Genomic DNA, 20,584 nt, shown 5'->3' with positions numbered 1-20,584 from the left:
CTACAATGCTGGCTGTTCTGACTCACAGCCTGTAAGTACGTTTTCATATTTAAAGAATTTGCCACTGATGATTCAAACGCGAGTTATGAGCAGTGTAGAGTAGCGCTTGTTTGTCGTTTCTCCGATCACAAATGCAGACATGATTTTATGTTGACGCAGCGCGATACGCAACGCGTATAAAGACAGTATAAGTCATTATAATCCATAATTATGTCCCCACTGGATGCAACAAATGCCTCATTTATAATGGGTTTTAATGTTTTTGTCTCGTCGCACCGGGACACGCCATCACAGTATGGTAAGGGGCTTAACATTTCCGTCACACACTTGAGGTATTCGGCCAATCACAATGCACTGGATAGCTGGCCAATCAGAACACACCTCGCTTTTCAGACCGATGAGCTTTGTAAAAATCTACGTGTTTCAGAAAGGCAGGGCATAGAAGAGAAACAATAATGCACAGTATGTGGAACCGCATAAACACATTTCATTACACGAAATACACAAAATAATGTTCTTTTTAGCAACGTCATATGACCACTTTAAGGGATCGCCTGCAAACATGATGACTGTTCCAAAAGGTAGGCAGCAGAATACCTTTTTTTGTTGCATGTATCCTTCACTGAGAAGGTGATTCAAGAATGCATTGTGAAAAAAGAAAAACGTGGCAGACATTTGGTATTAAAAATTCATTAATACCAAACTTGCACTGCAAAGGTGGCACAGAAGTGCTTCTGAAGTGCCATTTAGGTGTCTTTAAACAGACTGTTTAATGTTGCTCAAAGGTGGCATTAATGGATTTACACAACAATTTTAACTGCATACTGTTATACTAGGGGCTGAGGAAGGTCAGAACAGGAATAATTTAGTCTGGTTTTCATGCTGCATTGCGTCTTTACTCAGATTTCCGAGCAGACTCAGAGCAGCTTTAACTTGGCTGTATAAAGATTCCTTTAAACTATTACTATTTAACTCAATATTTGTGTATTCTATTGCCAAATTTACACTGCAATAGTGGTACAGAAGTGGTACAACCTCTTCTGAGGCAGCATTTAGGTGTCTTGACACTGCTCAGAGGTGGCTTAAATTCATTTAAACAGCATTTACCACTGTATACTTTGATTCTAGGGGCTGAGGTTTGTCAGAGCTGGCATAATTTAGTCTGGCTTTGATGCGGCATTGTGTCTTTACACAAAATTTTGAGCAGGCACAGAGCAGCCTGTGTAAACACGCCTTATGATTTTTATGTTTATTAAGGCATTTTTACACAGCTGAGTTAAGGCTGCTCTGTGCCTGCTGAAAATTCTGTGTAAAGATGGAATGCCACATAAAATCCTGACTAAATGATGCCAGCTCTGACCCATCTCAGCCCCTAGTATCAAAGTATATTGTTGTCATTGCTGTGTAAATGCATTTATGCCACCTCTGAGCAGTCACCTGAATGCCACTTCAGAAGCGCTTTGTCATTATGCCAAATGTACACTGCAACGGTGGCACAGAAGCTCTTCTAAGGTGGCATTTAGGTGTCTTTAAACTGACTGTTTAATGCTGCTCAGAGGTGGCATGAATGCATTTACACAGCTACTATACAACTGTATGCTTTGATACTAGCGACTGAGGTGGGTCAGAGCAGGCTTAATTGAGTCTGGCTGTTATGCGACATTACACCTTTGCCCAGAATTTTGAGCAGGCACAGTGCAGCCTTAACTCAGCTGTGTAAAGATGCCTTCAGAGTATCATGTTGTTAGCCAAATTCTGTTGGATTGGAGGTGTGATTGGAATCAGTGGTTGTTAGGATAAATAGATCTGGGATGTTTAAAGGAGTCAAATAGAGGTAGGCTAGTGTTGTTTTTAAAAATCACCCCACGACAAGTGCAAGCCATCACTGAGAATTGTGAGAAAGAATGACTCTACTAGTAAAGGTCGTCATCCCAGCATTGTTCACACAGCTGTACTTCTTTAAAGACCACTGGCTTTTCCAGTAAAATGAGACTGACCTTTTAATGTTTGTTTTGGCTTTTTGAGCCTTTCTGGCTCTTAACCTTTGGGATGAATAAAATCAGTTTGTAATCTAATTGTAAAAACTGGCTGAAATCCCCAACACTGCATCTAAGCTGTGCATTGCAGGTAATGTGTCATAGTCACATGCCATGATGCATGAAAAATACACGCCGAATTAGCGTCTGTTTCTATTGACTGCTATACTTAGAGGCATCTGTATGATGAAAACAAGAATTTCATTGTATTCCGGTGAACTGTATCATTGATTACCTAAGAAATCACTTGATTTAACACTAAATGTTGCTTAATACAGGGGCTCAGTTGTGTATTCAACAGTATTGTTGTGTGAAATTATTCAATATTAAACCTCACTGGGCCTATTAACAAATGGGTTTTTAAAACAAAAGTAACAGAGGATCAATTATAAAGCCATTTCAATAATATAATTAGGACTTGGCAACTAAAGATAAATTTGTGTTACATCAGCACCCAGGAGGGAATATTTATGAGTCTACAATGACATTTGGTAAATAGGTATTATATAAATACATTTTAATGGATGTATTAAACCATTTAAAGGGGTGGTTGATCAGCTTTTTTCGAAGGCTTGATTGTGTTTATGGGGTGCAGTGTAACGTGTTCATGCTTCGTTTTTAAAAAAACACATTATTTTCACAAACACATACCTTTATTCTACATCACTGTTTCCATTCTCATCAAAACGGTCTGTTGAGTTCCTGGTTCTATGAAGCCCCTCCCTCAGAAACACGCAAGGGGCTCAGATTGGTTAGCTGGCCCAGTGTGTTGTGATTCGCTAACCGTCTAGTGCACGTTGTCTGGAATCGTCACGCCCCCTTCCCATTATGGGTAGTTGCATGTTCCTGGGGGCAGGGTTTATATAAACATCGGGGTTAGTGATGCCACAAACCTGGGAAGAAGATAGTTGTAGTCCCCTACCAGCCTTTTTTTTGTAGTCCTTAAACAGCGATTTCTCTCTTTGCATTGAATGCATTGCACTGTAATAGCAACATTACACACTAACTAAAGTTAAAAAGTGAAATCATAATCAACCACCCCTTTAAGGATTTTTTTTTTTTTACACCAAAAAGATCCACAACCAACTAATCAGAAACCACCTGCTGTCTGATATACTTAACCACAGTCAGTAGTACTTTATCTCACTTTATTATCTTGACCCCAATGCAGGTGGTATTTGCATAATAATTTACAACGTGATTGTTTAAATATGCTGTGTCATTTTCATGTGCAAATCATTTTTAAGACTTGAGGGCCAGCAAACATGATCGTCTGCCAGTTGAACTTATTTTGTTTAGATATGTGAAATGTTCAAAATTTGCTGTATGCAAGCCTCTCAAAATTCAAGATTCTCCTTTGAGATTCCTTCACATGTGGTACTCATTTAAATATGTTTCTGTTGTGTTTTTAATCCAGGGAAAAAGAAGTCCAAATTCCAGACGTTCAAGAATTTTTTTGTAAAGAAAAAGAGAAAGGAAAGTCCTGCACCTTCGAGTGAAAGTGGTTTGAAGGCCAGTCAATCGAGTGACGACGTCAACACCTCAGAGCCAACCATCAGCCACGCCAACAGTGATGACCACGGGTGAGGGAATACAGTTCAAATCAGCTTAACTTTTATTACTATACTGCATTTCTACTATATATCTATTTTCGTCTTTTTTTCCTGTTTTCTCATGTGCCAGTATTACACTTTGACAATTACATATGACATAAACTTCTCTCTCCTTCATTCAAAGATCCAAGATGAACTTGGGAAGCAAAGCCATGTCACATGATAGTGTCTTCGTGTCTGATTCGCTCTCATCAGAGACTAATGAGGGTCTGGGGGCGTCCCAGGACAGCAATCATGGGAAAGTGAAATCTCTACAGGTATTCCAGTCTGTTATGATTTATTCATATATTAATTATGTTTTATGCCCAGTGTAATATTCTGTAATAATAACACCACTGGTGATGTGTTCTGAATGCAATTTTGTGGTCATAGGGCAATTTTGTTTAATACTTAATATCATAAAAGCATATTTTGATTGTCCTGTCCTACTCTGAGAGGTCTTGACTTTCAAAACTGCATTGAACAAATTAAAGTAAATGTTTATTGCTAAAAAAAAATGACAAAATCTGTTATTCAGAGATATTCAAAATGTCCCCAGTTCCAAACCCCACACTGGGGAAAAAATAAATAAATAAAGGAAAAAGATGTGGCAACAAGTTTCCAGACAGATTGCATCAAATTACAGTAAATAACAACATTTTCACAAAATTACATGCAATATAATAATGCATTTATAAATAATTTAGATAATACATTTATAATTATTATTAATTATAATTATAATTATTTTATCATTTATTGTCACAATTAAATTACACTATTACTGTTGATAATTCCTCTAGCAATGGAAAAACAGATAATATATTTCAAAATACATTAAAAACGACTACCTTTCAGATTAATCTCTATAAATGTAGGGTTTTTATTAGTTACTTCATTCTCAGTCTGTCTACTGTAATTTACTTTAAAATATAATTTTGATGTATAATAACTAGTGCTGTCAAACGATTAATCGCGATTAATCACATCCAAAATAAAAGTTTTTGTTTATATAATATATGTGTGTGTACTGTGTATATTTATTATGTATATATAAATACTCACATGCAGTATATATTTAGAATTTTTTTACATGTATATGCATTTATATATTTATATTCTTATATTTTTTAAACATTTAATATATTAACATAACATATTTTTCTTAAATATATTCATGCATGTGTTTGTATTTATATATACTTAAAGGGGTCATATGATGTTGCTAAAAAGAACATTATTTTGTGTATTTGGTGTAATGAAATGTGTTTATGCGTTTTAAGGTTCAAAAAACACATTATTTTCCACAAAACAAATTGCCTTAAACAAATGTGAATATGATGTACAGTAAGTTTATAAATATTAAGTGTATTTACATGAACAATAATGTTTCAGTATTTAAAGTCGCCTCCGGATGCCCACAATGGCCTGCTTTCACAAATACGTTTGTCTCACTTTTGTCTTGCCATTGATTAAATGCTACTTAGCGTAGCCTTCTTGATGCGGTTAGCGTATTACCCGTAGACATACCAGATAGGCACTTTGTCACTGATCCAGACATGAGAGCAGCTCAGCAATGAAAGTTACCCGTCCATTAAGAGAGGAATCAGCCACTGTTTGAAAGAAGCAGATCACCTAAAAATATCTGAGACAAAGCAAGAATTTATCCGAGGTGTCTAAACGCATGGACTGGCTTTTAGTCTTGATTTAGAATTATTTTCCTTTTTATTAAAGTATAGTTAACTCAAAATGAAAATTCAGTCATCATACACTGCTATAAAAATTTGGGGGTCAGTGAGATTTTTTTTTTTTTAAGTTTTTGAAAGAAGTTTCTTATACTCACCAAGGTTGCATTTGTTTGATCAAAAAAACATTAATATTGTGATTTATTATTGCAATTTGAAATAACTGTTTTGTACTGTAATATATGCTCAATTGTAATTTATTCCTGTGAATCGAAGCTGAATTTTCAGCATCATTACTCCAGTCTTCAGTGTCACACGATCCTTCAGAAATCATTGTAATATGCTGATTTGCTGCTCAAGATTTACTACTTTTTAACAATTTAATGCATCCTTGCTACATAAAAGTGATCATTTCTTTTTTCTTAAGATCATACCGTGCCCAAACAGTAGTGTTTACTTAGTCTCATGTCAACACATTAATGTACACTATAGCAGGCAGTAGTAGTAGAGTGTGATTAATCTGTTTGAAGTTATTGATAATTTACGTTTCTGTCCTGTCTGTAGCTGCAGCTGAAGCAGGCGATTTGTCTGGGCTCTCCGCCATCACTCCTCTGCGGGAGGAAAGAAGAGGACGCAGGGGCTCTTTCTGAAGATGATGGTCTTCCCTGCAGCCCCCCGGAGTATTCCAGCCTCCACACTGTGCTGGCCACACCTCCTCACACAGTACGCCTCTCTACACTTTTCCTTTCACATCAGTTTAGGGTGCTTTCACACTTGGTTCGCTTGCCTGGTCCGAACCCGAGTTCGATTGCTCCCCCTGCCCCCTGCTGGACTGCGTTCATATTATTTTATTTTGGTCTGAACCGCGGTTCGTTTGCATCATCAAGCCAGCAGCTGTTTACCCCATTGCTTAGTAACGACGGCGCAGGAGAAGGCGGCAAATGCATAACATTGCTCTCTGCACTTTTATATATTTACGTTTTTGAACCGTTCGTTTTGTTTACAAAGCTTCGGTACATAACGGCACTTACGTCTGTCTTACGAATGTACTGCAAATGCTCTAAAGAACACTGAAGGAGAACAGAAATGAGATACAGCTCTCTGTTTGCAGCGCGTCAGTCATGCTCATCAGGAAAGTGAGTGAAACACACACACAAACACACATTTTTATCAAATAATACGTCATTAATAGCGGTTCACTTCTGTGATTTGGTACGATTGCGTTCACATCAGCAGCGAACCGTACCGGAATTCACAGGAACCGTACCCCAGACCACCCTATTTAAGCGGACTCGGGTACGTTTCGCGGGTGCGCACACGAGTTCGGAAGACCGCGTTCACATCATCCAAATGAACCGAACTCTGACGTCAATCGAACCCGGGTGCGCACCAAAAGTGCTAGTGTGAAAGCACCCTTAGACTCATGGATTTCTGTGGCACTGATATAGGCAAGGCAAGTTTATTTATATAGCACATTTCATACACAATGGTAATTCAAAGTGCTTTACATAAAAGGAATTCAAATAATCATAAAAAATAATCACAACAATAAAACAAGGAAATTAAAAACTTTTCAAATAATCTAAAATTGATTTAAAATGAATTAAAACAGTTAAGAAAAGAAAACCTTCGAAAATAATATAGCTTTGATTTGCAAAATGCACAGACCGCTGAAATGTGTCACACAAGCTTTTAAAATCAGACTGAAATGATCAGACACCTTGCTAAAAATAAACTTGAGTCATTCAGTTCTAATGTTGAGATCCTTCAGAAGGATCTGCAGAGTTGTAGGTGCTACACACAAACAGAAACAGCACTAGGTTTGACAGATTTAAGGCCTTTCCACACTGAGCGCGAAAAAGCGAAACGAATATCGGACGCGATGACGCGCTGGAATAAAACAATAGATTTCTACGGATGCTTCCACATAGACCGCGAACATTCGCATACCGAAAATGCAAATGTTTTTTTTTTCGAACCACTCCGACGAATCTTTTCAGTTTCACAAAGGGAAAACACGGGCCGTCCAATAAGATTTGAGCTAGGATCACATGACTGGAGCAGCTGCTGTTGCACAAAAGGCTGAGAGTGGTGGCGCTGTTTCGAAAACCAGTGAAAACAAACAACGAAGAAGAGTATCCCGGATAAGAGAAGAGAGTGGATGCTGAGTTCTTGTTATCGTTGGTATTTGAGAACAGATTTATTCTCACATGTTCTTTATACAGAATAACATTTCTATTAATTGTCCACTGAATTATGTGATCTGTAGAGCACCGTCCGTTTTCTTCCACGTGCGCGAATGTTACGAGTCAGAGCGGAGTTCACTCTTTTTCTACACATGAAATATGAAATCAAATAGACATGATTATGACGATATATTTTCTGTATGTGTTTTGTATGCATCTCACGATATTTTAATAGCAATGTTTATGACAAATATTAGCAGTGTAGCATTATTAAACATACAAAGAGTGCATGTGTCTGCTTACTAATCAAAATCAACTATAGATCACATTTGGAAGTTATTACAAGCACTCGATGATTGTTTAAAGTGGGTAAGCATGTACATTAATAATTACATGCATTTTCAAGTGTAGCTTGATGCTAATTGTACTTCTAATTATATTTTATAGGATGTAGCCTATTCTTGTAAGCATCATAGATAGTTTGTTTCTGGTGTAGAACCTTGTTTATCTTAATTTAATGCTGTATATTGAGCAGCGGATGATATTAAATCCGTTTATAACATACATATCTGAGGAAAAATGCATTGTTGGTCAGCGCCACCTAGCGTGCAGGCGTCAATTAGCAGAAAGCGAACAATCGGTTTATTTTTGGCTCTGTGAAAAGCGTGTAAGAGCCTCAGACATCACGGGGCATGATTGAAAAGACAGGAAGCTCCCTGCTGAGTTCTCTAACAGGATTAGGTGCCGTGCCGTTCCCCTCGCTGTACCTGCCTCCCCTCAGATCTCTCCAAAGATGTACACAGTCCCTGTCCTCATCTTCCCTGAACTTGAGCACAGCGAGACCAAAGATGCTATTTAATTTAGAAAATATCATATAGTGGCAGCGAGTTTTGAGATTTTAGTCCATTTTATCAAACAAGTGAAAATGTATTTTTGGCAATCATATAACTGTGATATGTACACTGTAAAAAAAAAAATCCGTAAAATTGACAGTAAAACAACGGCAGCTGTGGTTGCCAGAATTTTACCGTAAAACATACGGTAGCAACATTTTAGGTTTTACGGTTTTAACTTAAATTTAGAGTTAAATACCGTAATTTCATTAACCATGGTAACACACATGAAACTGAAATAATGCAATAAACATTCATTTAACAACATTAGGTGTAACACACAACCCTAATATACAAAACTGATAAGAAAAACAGTTATTATAAACAGTTATAGAAACAGTTATTTCAACAAAAAAACATCAAATTTGAAATGTAACGCAGGGAATTCTGGGAATGTCAATTTGCGGTTATTCACTGTAAATTATACGTCTTTTTCACTTCCAAAAATGGTAAACTACCGTGAAATTACATGTAATGTCCAATACAGTTTTTTACCGTATATAGTAGGGGAATTTACCGTTAACCATTTAACAGGTTTTTACTGTAGCATTTTTACAGTCTTTTACCGTTAAATTCACGGTCATTTTTTACAGTGTGTATATATATATATATATATAAAATTCTTGTAATCGGTAAGGTAAAATGATTTTGTTGATTTGGGGGTCATTTATGATGGAAAGCATGTTTTATGTCATGCATTTAAACAGGAAATGATTGCAATATGTCTTTTTACCGTTACAGTCGGTGGATTTGACCCAGAGTTCCTTGAGCATGGAGGCTTCAGACAGTGAAGATGATCAGGTGAAGCAAGCACACATAAATCACATAGCACATAATCAGAAATGCCTGAATGGTCTGTGAAAGGCTTGTGTCAAAGGGATAATTCACCCAAAAAATGAAAATTCTGTCATTATTTACTCACCCTCATGTCTTTCCAAATTTGTATGACTTTCGTTTATCTTTAAAACACAAAAGAAGATATTTTAAATTTAACCTGAGAGATTTCTATCTTAAAATAGTAAACAGAATTGTAAACATTAAGCGTACTTACTTGACATGCAAGAATAAAACTGAAAACCTGTAACCTTGTAAATCATCAAAACTATATAACGCAATCATTTCTCTTCAGAAGACTTGGATTAAACAGCTTGATTCATATTGATTGCTTTTACAATGTCTTTATGAACTTTTTTAATCAAGAAAGTTTTGGATGAATGCAGTTTCAGTTGAGGAACAGAATCTCTCAGGTTTCATTAAAAATATCTTCATTTGTGTTCCAAGATGAACGAAACATATGGGTTTGAAATACCATGAGGGTGAGTGAATGATGAAAGAATGTACATTTTTTGGTGAACTGTCCCTTTAAGAGTAAGCACAAACATGCTTTGAATGGTGATGCAATGCATTTAAATTGTTTGTAGGTATTTAGTGATCCAACTAAGCACACTAACACGGTGTTTCCCAACCCTGTTCCTGGAGGCACATCAACAGTACACATTTTCAAACTCTTCCTAATCAAACACACCTGAATCAACTCATCAGCTGGTTTGTAGAGACGGGTCAAATAAGGAAGACATCCAGCATTAGAAACAAACTTTTGTTTGTAGCTTGTCGTGTAGCTAACTACTCTTTCAAATCAGTAGCTTGACTGTAGTTTAAATATTTTTGAATAGCCTGTAGCTGACGTTTCTGATAAATGGTGTAGAATTATTTGTTTGCGGCTATAACTTAATATTCATACATTTAAATGTCTCCAATTAATGTTTTGATCATTTGATCAAATGATCATTTGAATCGAGCACCTCTGGGTGTGGAATCAGACTAGTAACAAGTTTGGAATGTTCCATTAAGGCCAATGCTGAGAGATTCATATTAAGAGTGTGCTTATCTGCTGTTGTTTTGGCTTGTTTGAATCATGTAGAACTTGTTCAGCTAAGTGTTGTGTTATCAGCGGTATTGAGAGATACTGACATGTATTCAGAACCAGTACTTTCACAGTCAAAGGCAGTTTGAAACACAGACATTAGACAGCAGGTCACTGCTTGTATCTATTAGAAAGTTACATTTGAATACAAGTGTTCAGTCTGTGCATTGAAAGGGCATTTCTATGCACGCATCTCACGCACAACACCAGCGCCTATCCGAAACTGCTCCAAAACAATCTCAAACCACTGAAAAGCATGCACTTTTGGACTTGTATTGTTGCCAGGGCTTAAAATAGCTCTCATGTGTTTGTGTTATGCAATGCTTTGAGCTGGACCAGAGGCTGTTTTGAGCAATTGGGTTTTGGTGAGAAATGTAATACTGTTGGATATTTTAAATGGGGATTCATTTTTGTTATATGTTGTGCACTACTGTTCAAAAGTGTGAGTTCAGTAATGTTTTTTAATGCCTCTTATACTCACCATGTCTGCATTAATTTGATCAAAAATACAGTAAACGGTTATATTGTGAAATATTATTAAAATAACCTTTTTTTAAATAACTTATTTTAAAATTTAATTTATTCCTGTTATCAAAGCTGTATTTTCAGCATCATTACTCCAGTCTTCAGTGTCACATGATCCTTCAGAAATCATTCTAATATGCTGAAGAAACGTATATGCTGCTCAAGAAACATTATTGCTTATTATTACCAGAGTTGAAAACATTAGGCTGCTGCTTAATATATTTATGAAAACCATGATACATTTTTGGCAGGATTCCTTAATGAATAAAAAGTTCAAAAGAACAACATTTATTTGAATTAGAAATCTTTTGTAACATTATAAATGTCTTTACTGTCACTTTTGATGCATGAATTTAATGCATCCTTGCTAAATATAAGTATTAATTTCTTTAAAAAAAAAAATACCTGAGCACAAACTTTTAAACAGTAGTGTAATGAGTGCGGTGCACAAATACTATTGATTGAATGGCTTTGGAGTGATCAAATGGAAAAGGAAGCAAGTAATAGATGAAACCGCAGAAAAAAAAATGGATAAAATTGTAAAAACAAGTGTTTACATTTTATACATTTTTCTAAATTTTCCATATTAAAGTTGATGTATTTATTGGCACCCTGCTGTCTAGACATCATATCAGTAATGGCCATTAAAACCCATATTAGTTAATCACTAGTGACATTTGACTGGTGTTGAATGCTGGCTGTCCTTGACTGCAGGGGTTACGAGTGAAGTAGGCGTGTGGTCTGAAAAGCATTCCAGCGGTTCACCCTCGCAGTCTGTCTGCTGGAAATGGGATATTCCAGCAATCTGGGTCAAAACGGCTGCCAAGCTGGACCTGAGCACAGCACAAACACACGGCTGGCTCACTCACTCATTCACACTAGTTCCTGACGTACTGTGCCATTAAAAGCATGCTAATTTTTTTTTTTTCTTTTTTTTTTTCAAAATTGAATTAATTCTCTCCTTTTTATGAAAACACGTTTCTTACACTAAATAAAAAAATATAAAAGGTAATTGTGACTTTTTCTGACTTTTCTTATACCTCGCAATTCTGACTTTATATCTTGCGATTGACTATTTTTCTCAGAATTGCAATAAAATATAAACTTGCATTTCTGAGAAAAAAAACTCAATATTGATTTATGTTGCTGCAAAATTGTTTAGAATTTAAGTGTGAAAACCTTCCTTCAAATGAAGAATTATTTAAATAATAATAGTTTTAAATGCAAGCAGCCTTCAAATATCAAGACTTGGTATTAGTGATGCAGATCTGAGTCTCCAAAGGAAAAAAAAACTGTGCTTATACAGCCGTAAGGACAAGCAAACGCAAACATTGGCAACATAACCTTCAGCTGTTTCTGCTGGAGAGGCTTTTGTTTGTGTTTCATTCTGAAAGGAAATAGCTGAGGACAATCATAATAATTGGTCACGATGAGTCAGTGGTGGTGAAGGTGGCCGAGTGTCTTTTTTTTTTTTATGGTTCATGCTGTATGCATGAGTGACCACGAACAAGAATTTATTCTGATGCCACTCTGGTTTTCTGGTGGTTAAGGGATGGAAGGAAATGCTTTGAATACAACCGTCTATTTGAAACCGTAACCCCAAATATGGATGTTTTGGTGGGGAAGTAGCTTGAAAGAATTTTAAGATTTCATATTAAAGCTGTAAACAAATTACGCATCTTATTGAACTGATGTAGACTTACTAACATCTGTCTTCCTTGTCCCCCTCCATCCTATAAAGATATATTATGAAGCTTCTTCGAGACCCGGCACACCTCAGGGCTCCGTCCCCGTAGACTTCAGTTTGCCCGCCAGCTCCGTCTCCTGCTTAGACAGCTCAGCTGCCCGTCACCGCATCGCTGTCAAAGCCAACGCTTGTGTCAAGAGAAAGCCTGCCAGCGTAAGATTCTTCACATTAACCATTCATATGCTTCAATTATCCATGGTGTCTTATCATATCAGGGCAACAAGCTGTTTAGTGATGTTTTATTCTCGTTTAAGTTGTCTTTTTGAGCGATACAGGAGCGATGCTGGAAAAAACTTCATCTGTTTGTTTTAGCGGTTGAACGGCGGTTGAATGTGTGCTTATTCATGTTTAGAAGCAAATGTTGGACAAGAGAAGGGACCTGAGAGAAAGAGTGCTACTCAGAGACAAAGAGGACAAAATGCGGATGATGGTCACAAGTATTGGAGAAGAACAGAAAAGTATGTCTGTATATACACTACAAAAGTGTTAATTGCAATTGTCACCTAAAAGAGCTATTTCTACCTGATTTAATCTATAAAATTAGTTTTGCTGACTTTGATAAAAACCAGTTACCACACACATGCACACTATGTGTTTGGGGTCAGTAAGGTTTTTTTTTATTTTTTTTATTTATTTTTTTTGAAGAAAAATATTTTTATTCAGCAAGTATGCATTAAACTGACCAAAAGTATCAGTAAAATAATTTGTTACAAAATATATTTTAAATAAATGCTGTTCTCTTGAACTTTCTATTCTTCAAAGAATCCTGGAAAAAAAAATGTACCACCGTTTCCACAAAAATATGAAGCAGCACAACTGTTTTCAACATTGATAATAAGAAATGTTTCTCGAGCAGCAAATCAGCACATGAGAATGATTTCTGAAGGATCATGTGACACTGAAGACTGGAGTAATGATGCTTAAAATTCAGATTTACATCACAGGAATAAATTATATTTTAAAATTTTTACAAATAGAAAACAGTTATTTTCAATTGTAATATTATTTCAAATTTTTAATGTTTTTACTGTGTTTTTTATTAAATATGATCACAGAAATAAATTACATTTTAAAATGTATTCAAATAGAAAACAGTCATTTTAAATTGTAATAATATTTCACTTTTTTTATTGTTTTAACTTGTGTATTTGATCAAATAAATGCAGCCTTGGTGAGCAGAAGAGACTTCTTTCAAAAACATTTAAAAATCTTACCAACCCCAAACTTTTCAATTGTAAAGTAATTCAATAATTGTTGTTAGTAGTTCAATAATAGTTTTTCTATTGTTCAATTTGGTCTAGATTTGTCCAGAGAACGGGTGAATGATTCAGACGGTGAATCATTTGCTTCTGAAGAAGAGGAAGTGACTTCTCCAACATCCTCCATCTCAGCCGGAGACGTCTCTGAAGGAGAGGAACATGTTCCTGCTGAGGATCACGTCCCCAAGTCTGAGGTCCCAGAATCCTCTTGGGAGCGTCCAGTAACACTCGAGCTGCAGGCCGATGACTTCCTGTTGGACACAGGATGTGAGGTCATTCCTGAGGAGCAGGGGTCACTGCTGGAGGAAGTGTTGAGCTCCCTGAAGAGCCCTCTTGCATCAGGACTAGCACTGGAGCATGAGAATATGCTTCTTCAGAGTGAGGTACAGCACATTCAGTGGCATTTTCAAGAAGATTGCAACAATGAGACATTGCATCTGCAACTTACTGGCATAATGGTTAAATAAGGGTGTCTGAGACAAAGAAATAAAAAGTGCAAAGCTCATAGAAATGTACTGTTTGCATTCATGTTAGTTTTGAAAACTTTTGTATGATTTTCATTCAAAGTTTAAATATAATGACTCTAAAATAGTAATGTGGTGTAATGAAGTTTTTCTTATACCTTAAATACATGTACATATCTTAATACTTATTTTCAAATGATTGAAAAATACACTTCAAATGAGTTTTTAAATAGAAATAAGTAAATAGTATTTTTTTTTACAAATATCATAAATTATTTATTCAAAAATATCATTCCGTTTTTTGTTGTTGTTGTTTGTTTTTTATAAATTTTACAACCCAAACTAACTTCTAACTAACTAACTAAGTAACAGTCATGAGGGTCTAAAGGGGTTGTCTCTATGATATAATTTATATATATATATATATATATATACAGTATATTTACATATCATTTATATATATAATTTATATACATCATTTTGATTTGGCCAACAAATATTTTTCAAATGTTTATTATATTTTAACTTGCGTTTCTAAAAAGTTTTATTTCTTACTAAAATAAAATGAAATGTAAAAAAAAAATTATTTTGTCTTTTATTAAATGTTTATTTATTATAGATTTTGATTTAATATTATTAAATATATAATATTATATTCTGTATAAATTAATATAATATTCTTAATAATAAAGGAATATGTCAAACTACTCAACTAAAATTTTATATTTTTATTTAGGCAGTTGTTTCATGCAAGGTTTTTTTTTTTTTTTTTTACTTTATGCCTCCAAAAATAAGAAAATTTAATGAATATTATTTCAGAAATTGTATGTTTATGTCACTGATGTATGAATTGTATTTTTGATACATTAGAAATGGCATTATGCCATTGATCTACAGTACAAATTAATTTAATTTGAACTATTTGTGCTTCCTTTTTGTAGGTGGAATTCATAAACAGTGAGAGCGTGGTTTCTCGGCTTGAGGAAGGCAACAAAGATCTTCTCGATTCCTCAGAGCCTATGGTGACCACAAAGGAGCAGGTTCCTCTACCAGACTCGCTTTCAGAGTCATCTGTAGATTCAGAAGAGATCTCCGAGGATACCACAGAGGAAGAGGAGCTGCTGGAGGTGCCAGAGTCTGCTGATGCAGGTCACCAAGTGCCTGAAGCTGATGACGAGAAACAAGCAGAAAAGGCTGAAAGTGCCGAAGAGGACGAAGAGTTATTAGAATCGCCAAAAGCTTTTGCAGTAAATGTGACCGAGCAAGATGAAGATGCTGTTGAGGATGAAGCTGAAATGGAGACAGAAACCAAAGACGCTGGAGATGAAGATGATGAATTGCCGGTGGTGGAACCTGAGCAAAGGGAGGACTCTACTTATGATGTTGAACGTCAAGAGGTCGGAGGTCAGACAGGTTCTCTAGAGCCTGAGAAAGATGAGACTTCAGGTGACCAAAGAGAATCATCTGCAGTCAATGTGGAGAACATTCCTGAATCTGATCCGACAGTCAGAGATGATGTCTGGAGCTCATCAGAGACCAGTGATGAGCCTGAAGCCTCTGAAGCTCCACCAGAGACGCCTGTCGAGGTCCTTCTTTCTACTGTGGCTCCTGTGCTAGAGAGTCCAGTTCTCCATTCTCAGTTGTCTCCTGTAGATCAAGAAGAGCAACCTGAGCCCAACAAGCTGGATGTGTCTGGTGAGCCTCAGAAAGTGTCTTCAGAAAAACTTGAGGTTGTTTCTGAGCAGCAAGATCAGCAAGTTTTTGAGTCGCCTACAAGAGAACTGACGGGAATCGCTGAGGTTCGACCTCGGTTCACCATCACCCCTGCGTGGCAAAGGTCATTGGCTTCTGGAGGCGCCCAAGAGCAGTCCCAGACCATCTCAGCGGTGCCACCAGAGACTAATGCTTCTGATGAATCTCCCCAAACAGCTGAACTCATTACTCCTGTAAAAGAAGCAGCCCGAACTCAGAGTTCCCCAACACTTCCTGTGAGGAAAGAGACGCCCCATGCTCAAGAAGAGACGACCCTAGAGACCCCGTTTGGAGTGCGTTTGAGAAAGACTCCAGTCCTGCACCGCTATGGTTTAGATGGAGAATCGCCTTGGAGCCCCGCGCAAACAGAGTCTTCAGGGGCGCAGGAGACCCTGGACCATGACCAGAGTGGCAGGAAGCCCATCCCACCAAAGAAGCCCGATCTGCTAGTTGACACTGTGATGTCGGCCAGAAAAATCCCAGGTTACCTCCATTCTTAAAAAGCTGATTTTGTGTGTATACATATGCAAACAAATAAATACATTTGTAAAAAATATTTAAAATTTGTAATCAGTATTTTGTCTTGTTTTCCAGTAAAGATATTTAAAATCCTCAAAACAGTTGCAAAATTAAATAAAATATTTTTTCTTATAATTTATTAATTATTTCCCTTACTAAATTAAAGTTAAATGTAAAGTCATTTAAAAAAGTCTTATGTTAATTTTTATTATGCTATACTATTACTATAAGTTAAATTATTTTATTACAAATTTAATTAAAATTATTATCATCAAAATATAGATTTAAAAAATAATTTTGCTTCTGGTGTTAATTTATCTTATAGAGAATGGTTAGAATATTTTTACTGTAAAACAGGACAAAATACTAATTATTTTAATCATTTAAAATGTAGTTTCATTATAATAATTATTCAATTTAATTAATATTTGTTATTGAATAATTATATATTTTGCAATATAAAATAGGACAATTGCAATACCTATACTGCTTAATAGTGCATTCAGTTTAGTGTTCTTTTGGTATTTATTTGTAGGCATAAATTTAAATAATCACAATTTATGTGATTATGACAACTTAAAATGGAATTTGCAATGCATTTAACTTGCATAATGTGACATTACAGAGCAAAACAGAATATTTAGACGGAATACTGTAAATAATACATGGCACGGCTTTATTTCATTGATCAGCTTTTGATTGGATCTTGAAAAGTGAGTTATATTATTGTTTTGCATAGTTTTTTATTCTTCTGTGTTATGTCTGCAAAAAAAAGTATCATAAAAATAATATGATGCATATTTTTTGTCCTATTTCAGATACAGGGGGAAGAATATCTGTTGGTAGCAGCGAGTCTCCAAGCTGGATCTCTGTGGCCAGACAGAAGCAGAGGAACTTCATCGAGAACTCGCCAGAAAACTCTCCAGAGAAACTTCCCTCGCAGGTTTGTGCTGTTCCTTTATATACTGAACAAATATGTCATGTCAAATCTTGCCCAGTTCTCAAGGAAGTGTCTGAAAACTGTGTCTTAGCATCATGAAACAACAGGACAATCAGGTTCACACATGCATCCTACTTCCATGCTGCAGCTTGGGAAAATGCAGTGTTCTGCAAAGATTCCATGAGGTGAAATGAAACGAACACTAAACCAAGTGAGGTTTTATTTCAGGATGCTGACTCATTTTTTGTGGTAATTTGTATTAGCCGATGCTAAAAAAATGCTTTAGTCCTTCATGGATCTTTTGTGTTCTTCTCTCAAATATTGTTTATTTTTCCTCATTTTTAAAAATGTGTCCACTTGTTCTCAGGGGGACGTCAAAAGACAGGATTCACCGGACACTTTATCAAATCCAATCGCCAAAGAGCAACTGACACAGCCATGTTCACCTTTACAAGGTAATAATCTTTCCATTAGGATCATTCACTGTCATGGCCTTACATAGCAAAGCTTTTATGGATTTAGGTTTGTTCTGTTTGGTCTAAAAAGTGCAATGACCTGCAAAGTCCGAAAATACGGTTTTAATCTCTTAATAGCACGAGGTTATGTTTTAAAGGGATACTCCACCCCAAAACGAAAATTTAGTCATTAATCACTTACCCCTATGTCGTTCCAAACCCGTAAAAGCTTCGTTCGTCTTCGGAACACAATTTAATATATTTTGGATGAAAACCGCGAGGCTTGTGACTGTCCTATTGACTGCCAAGTAACTTACACGGTCAAGCTCCAGAAAAGTATGAAAGACATCGTCAGAATAGTCCATCTGCCATCAGTGGTTCAACCGTAATGCTATGAAGCGACGAGAATACTTTTTGTACGCGAAGAAAACAAAAATAACGACTTTATTCAACAATTCGTCTCCTCTATGTCTGGCAGCCTAAGGCAGCTTACGCTCTTCTGTGTCAGCCGCGCCACAAGGATACGTTTTCTACGTGTATTTATGCTTTGATTTGAACGAAAACAGCGCATCCTTGTGGTCGTTATTTTAGTTTTCTTCGCGTACAAAAAGTATTCTCGTCGCTTCATAACGTTACAGTTGAACCACTGATGGCAGATGGACTATTCTGACGATTTCATACTTTTCTGGAGCCTGACAGTGTAAGTTACTTGGCAGTAAATGGGAGAGTCACAAGCCTCGCGGTTTTCATCCAAAATATCTTAAATTGTGTTCCGAAGACGAACGAAGCTTTTACGGGTTTGGAACGACATGGGGGTAAGTGATTAATGACTACATTTTCATTTTGGGGTGGAGTATCCCTTTAAGTGCAGATTGAAAAGGAAATCAATGTCTGCCCCCTAGCGGATATGTATTGTAACTGTCTAAATTTCCTATATAATTCAATATAAATACTACAATCATACAGTACTTTTTCTTACTTTCACACTGCCAGCCAAAAGTTTGCCAGAAATTTAATGCATCCTTTCTGAATTAAAGTATTCATTTCTTCTTTTTTTTTTATTGGACTTTCTCCAAACCTTTGAATAGTAGTGTATCAACGTTTCCACAAAAATATTAGGCTGCACAACTGGCTTTAACATTGATAATAATAAGAAATATTTCTTGATCATTTAGCATATTAGAATGATTTCTGAAGGATCATGTGACACTGAAGACTGGAGTAATGATGCTGAACATTCAACTTTGATCACAGGAATAAATTACATTGTAAAATTTGTTAAAATAGAAAGCAGTTATTTTAAATTGTAATAATATTTCACAATATTACTGTTCCTACTGTATTTTTGATCAAATAAATGCAGCCTTGGGGAGCATAAGAGACTTCTTTCAAAAAAACAATGTTTTTTTTAATTTTGGCTGGCAGTGTGTGTGTCAGATCTATTTAATTGCATAAATGTATTATGTAATAGACTAAAGGAATAAACTATAAATGAAGATGAATATATAAGCTGTTTTCCATTGGTTTTGAATGAACAGTGTTCTGCTCCCTTGAACTGAACAACACATCCACATTAGAGAAGGAAAGTAAGAGAAGCGCTAACCCGTCCGCTGAACCTTTGGCCCAAGATGAGCCTCCCTGGCTGGCTCTCGCTAAGAAGAAGGCCAAAGCATGGAGTGAAATGCCCCAAATTGTTCAGTGAAAAGCCCAGCTGGCAAATGGACTTCATAATTCTCCTCTATATTTTACATACACATGAACAAAACTTTGCTTAATCAGCCCGGTGTCATTTATGTTTTTTGACGTCGTAAAGCAGACGGATGCACAGTAGACTGGGGCTTATGGGTATTACGTTGCATTTGTAATTTGGTTTGCAACAAAAGACATTTACATTAGTTCAAACAGACTGTCACAGGTCAGAGTTCAGAATGCTTCAAACTGAGGAAAACAATCCTAACAGGTTTTGCATACAAAAAAAAACATTCCAAAAATTTGAAAATGATGAGCCGCCATCAAAGCTTTATTTAGTGTTTTTATTTAGGACTGTGTGGAGACCGTCACTGCTCTTTATTAAGTAACTTTGCTATGTTCTGTTATAGCCTTGAAAGTTAGTAACACAGTTATCATGAATGGAGCTGAAGGTGTCTTTGTATTTATTTATCTCACTCTTGTATGTTTTATGTATTTTTGTATTTACGTGCACACGTTTTGTGACTTGTACATAAAAAATAAAAATAAATCAAGAAAAATATTAAAATGGAGCCATGTTTATTTGATCCAGCCACTGACACAGATGTCAGATTTCCTTCCTTTATATTCATTTTTCATTCATTTATGTTTCTTCAGGATTGTTGTATGGTTTATCATCAAATATTTGATCCAGGTAGTATTTAATGCATATAATTGTCATTCTAAAAGCATAAAGTGTGAGCAAAAGATAACATTAAACCATCCAGTATTTTTTAAAATATGTAAAACCCAACATGTGCCGAGACAATAAAAATACAAACATTATTTAACAGATTATTAGTTCATGTTCATTCACTTAATGTTTTGACATTTCGAATCATTTGAATGAACAATAATGCTTATACATTATTAGGAATG

General features: G+C 35.9%; 1 protein-coding gene across 6 annotated transcripts in view; it reads left to right on the top strand.

Annotated features, from left to right (window-relative positions):
- Positions 1–20,206, top strand: part of LOC107665271 (uncharacterized protein KIAA1210-like) — a 43,178-nt gene extending 22,972 nt beyond the window's left edge. For 4 of the 6 annotated variants that reach the window (XM_016456088.1, XM_016456086.1, XM_016456087.1 and 1 more), the window contains 11 exons: positions 3,454–3,619; positions 3,774–3,906; positions 5,878–6,036; positions 9,134–9,193; positions 12,583–12,741; positions 12,941–13,046; positions 13,890–14,230; positions 15,253–16,546; positions 17,401–17,525; positions 17,890–17,977; positions 19,516–20,206. In XM_016456088.1, coding sequence (XP_016311574.1) covers positions 3,454–3,619; positions 3,774–3,906; positions 5,878–6,036; positions 9,134–9,193; positions 12,583–12,741; positions 12,941–13,046; positions 13,890–14,230; positions 15,253–16,546; positions 17,401–17,525; positions 17,890–17,977; positions 19,516–19,679 — 2,795 coding nt within the window. In that variant the 3' untranslated portion in view covers positions 19,680–20,206. Of the gene's footprint in view, positions 1–3,453; positions 3,620–3,773; positions 3,907–5,877; positions 6,037–9,133; positions 9,194–12,582; positions 12,742–12,940; positions 13,047–13,889; positions 14,231–15,252; positions 16,547–17,400; positions 17,526–17,613; positions 17,734–17,889; positions 17,978–19,515 lie in introns of those variants that run through there. The other 2 variants (XM_016456089.1, XM_016456090.1) reach the window with 2 other exon arrangements.
- Positions 20,207–20,584: the final 378 nt, after the last annotated feature.

Source organism: Sinocyclocheilus anshuiensis, unplaced genomic scaffold (genome assembly GCF_001515605.1).
Source record: "Sinocyclocheilus anshuiensis isolate Anshui unplaced genomic scaffold, SAMN03320099.WGS_v1.1 scaffold483, whole genome shotgun sequence".
NCBI lineage: Eukaryota > Metazoa > Chordata > Actinopteri > Cypriniformes > Cyprinidae > Sinocyclocheilus > Sinocyclocheilus anshuiensis.
This window is presented reverse-complemented; position numbering and strand designations above follow the sequence as displayed.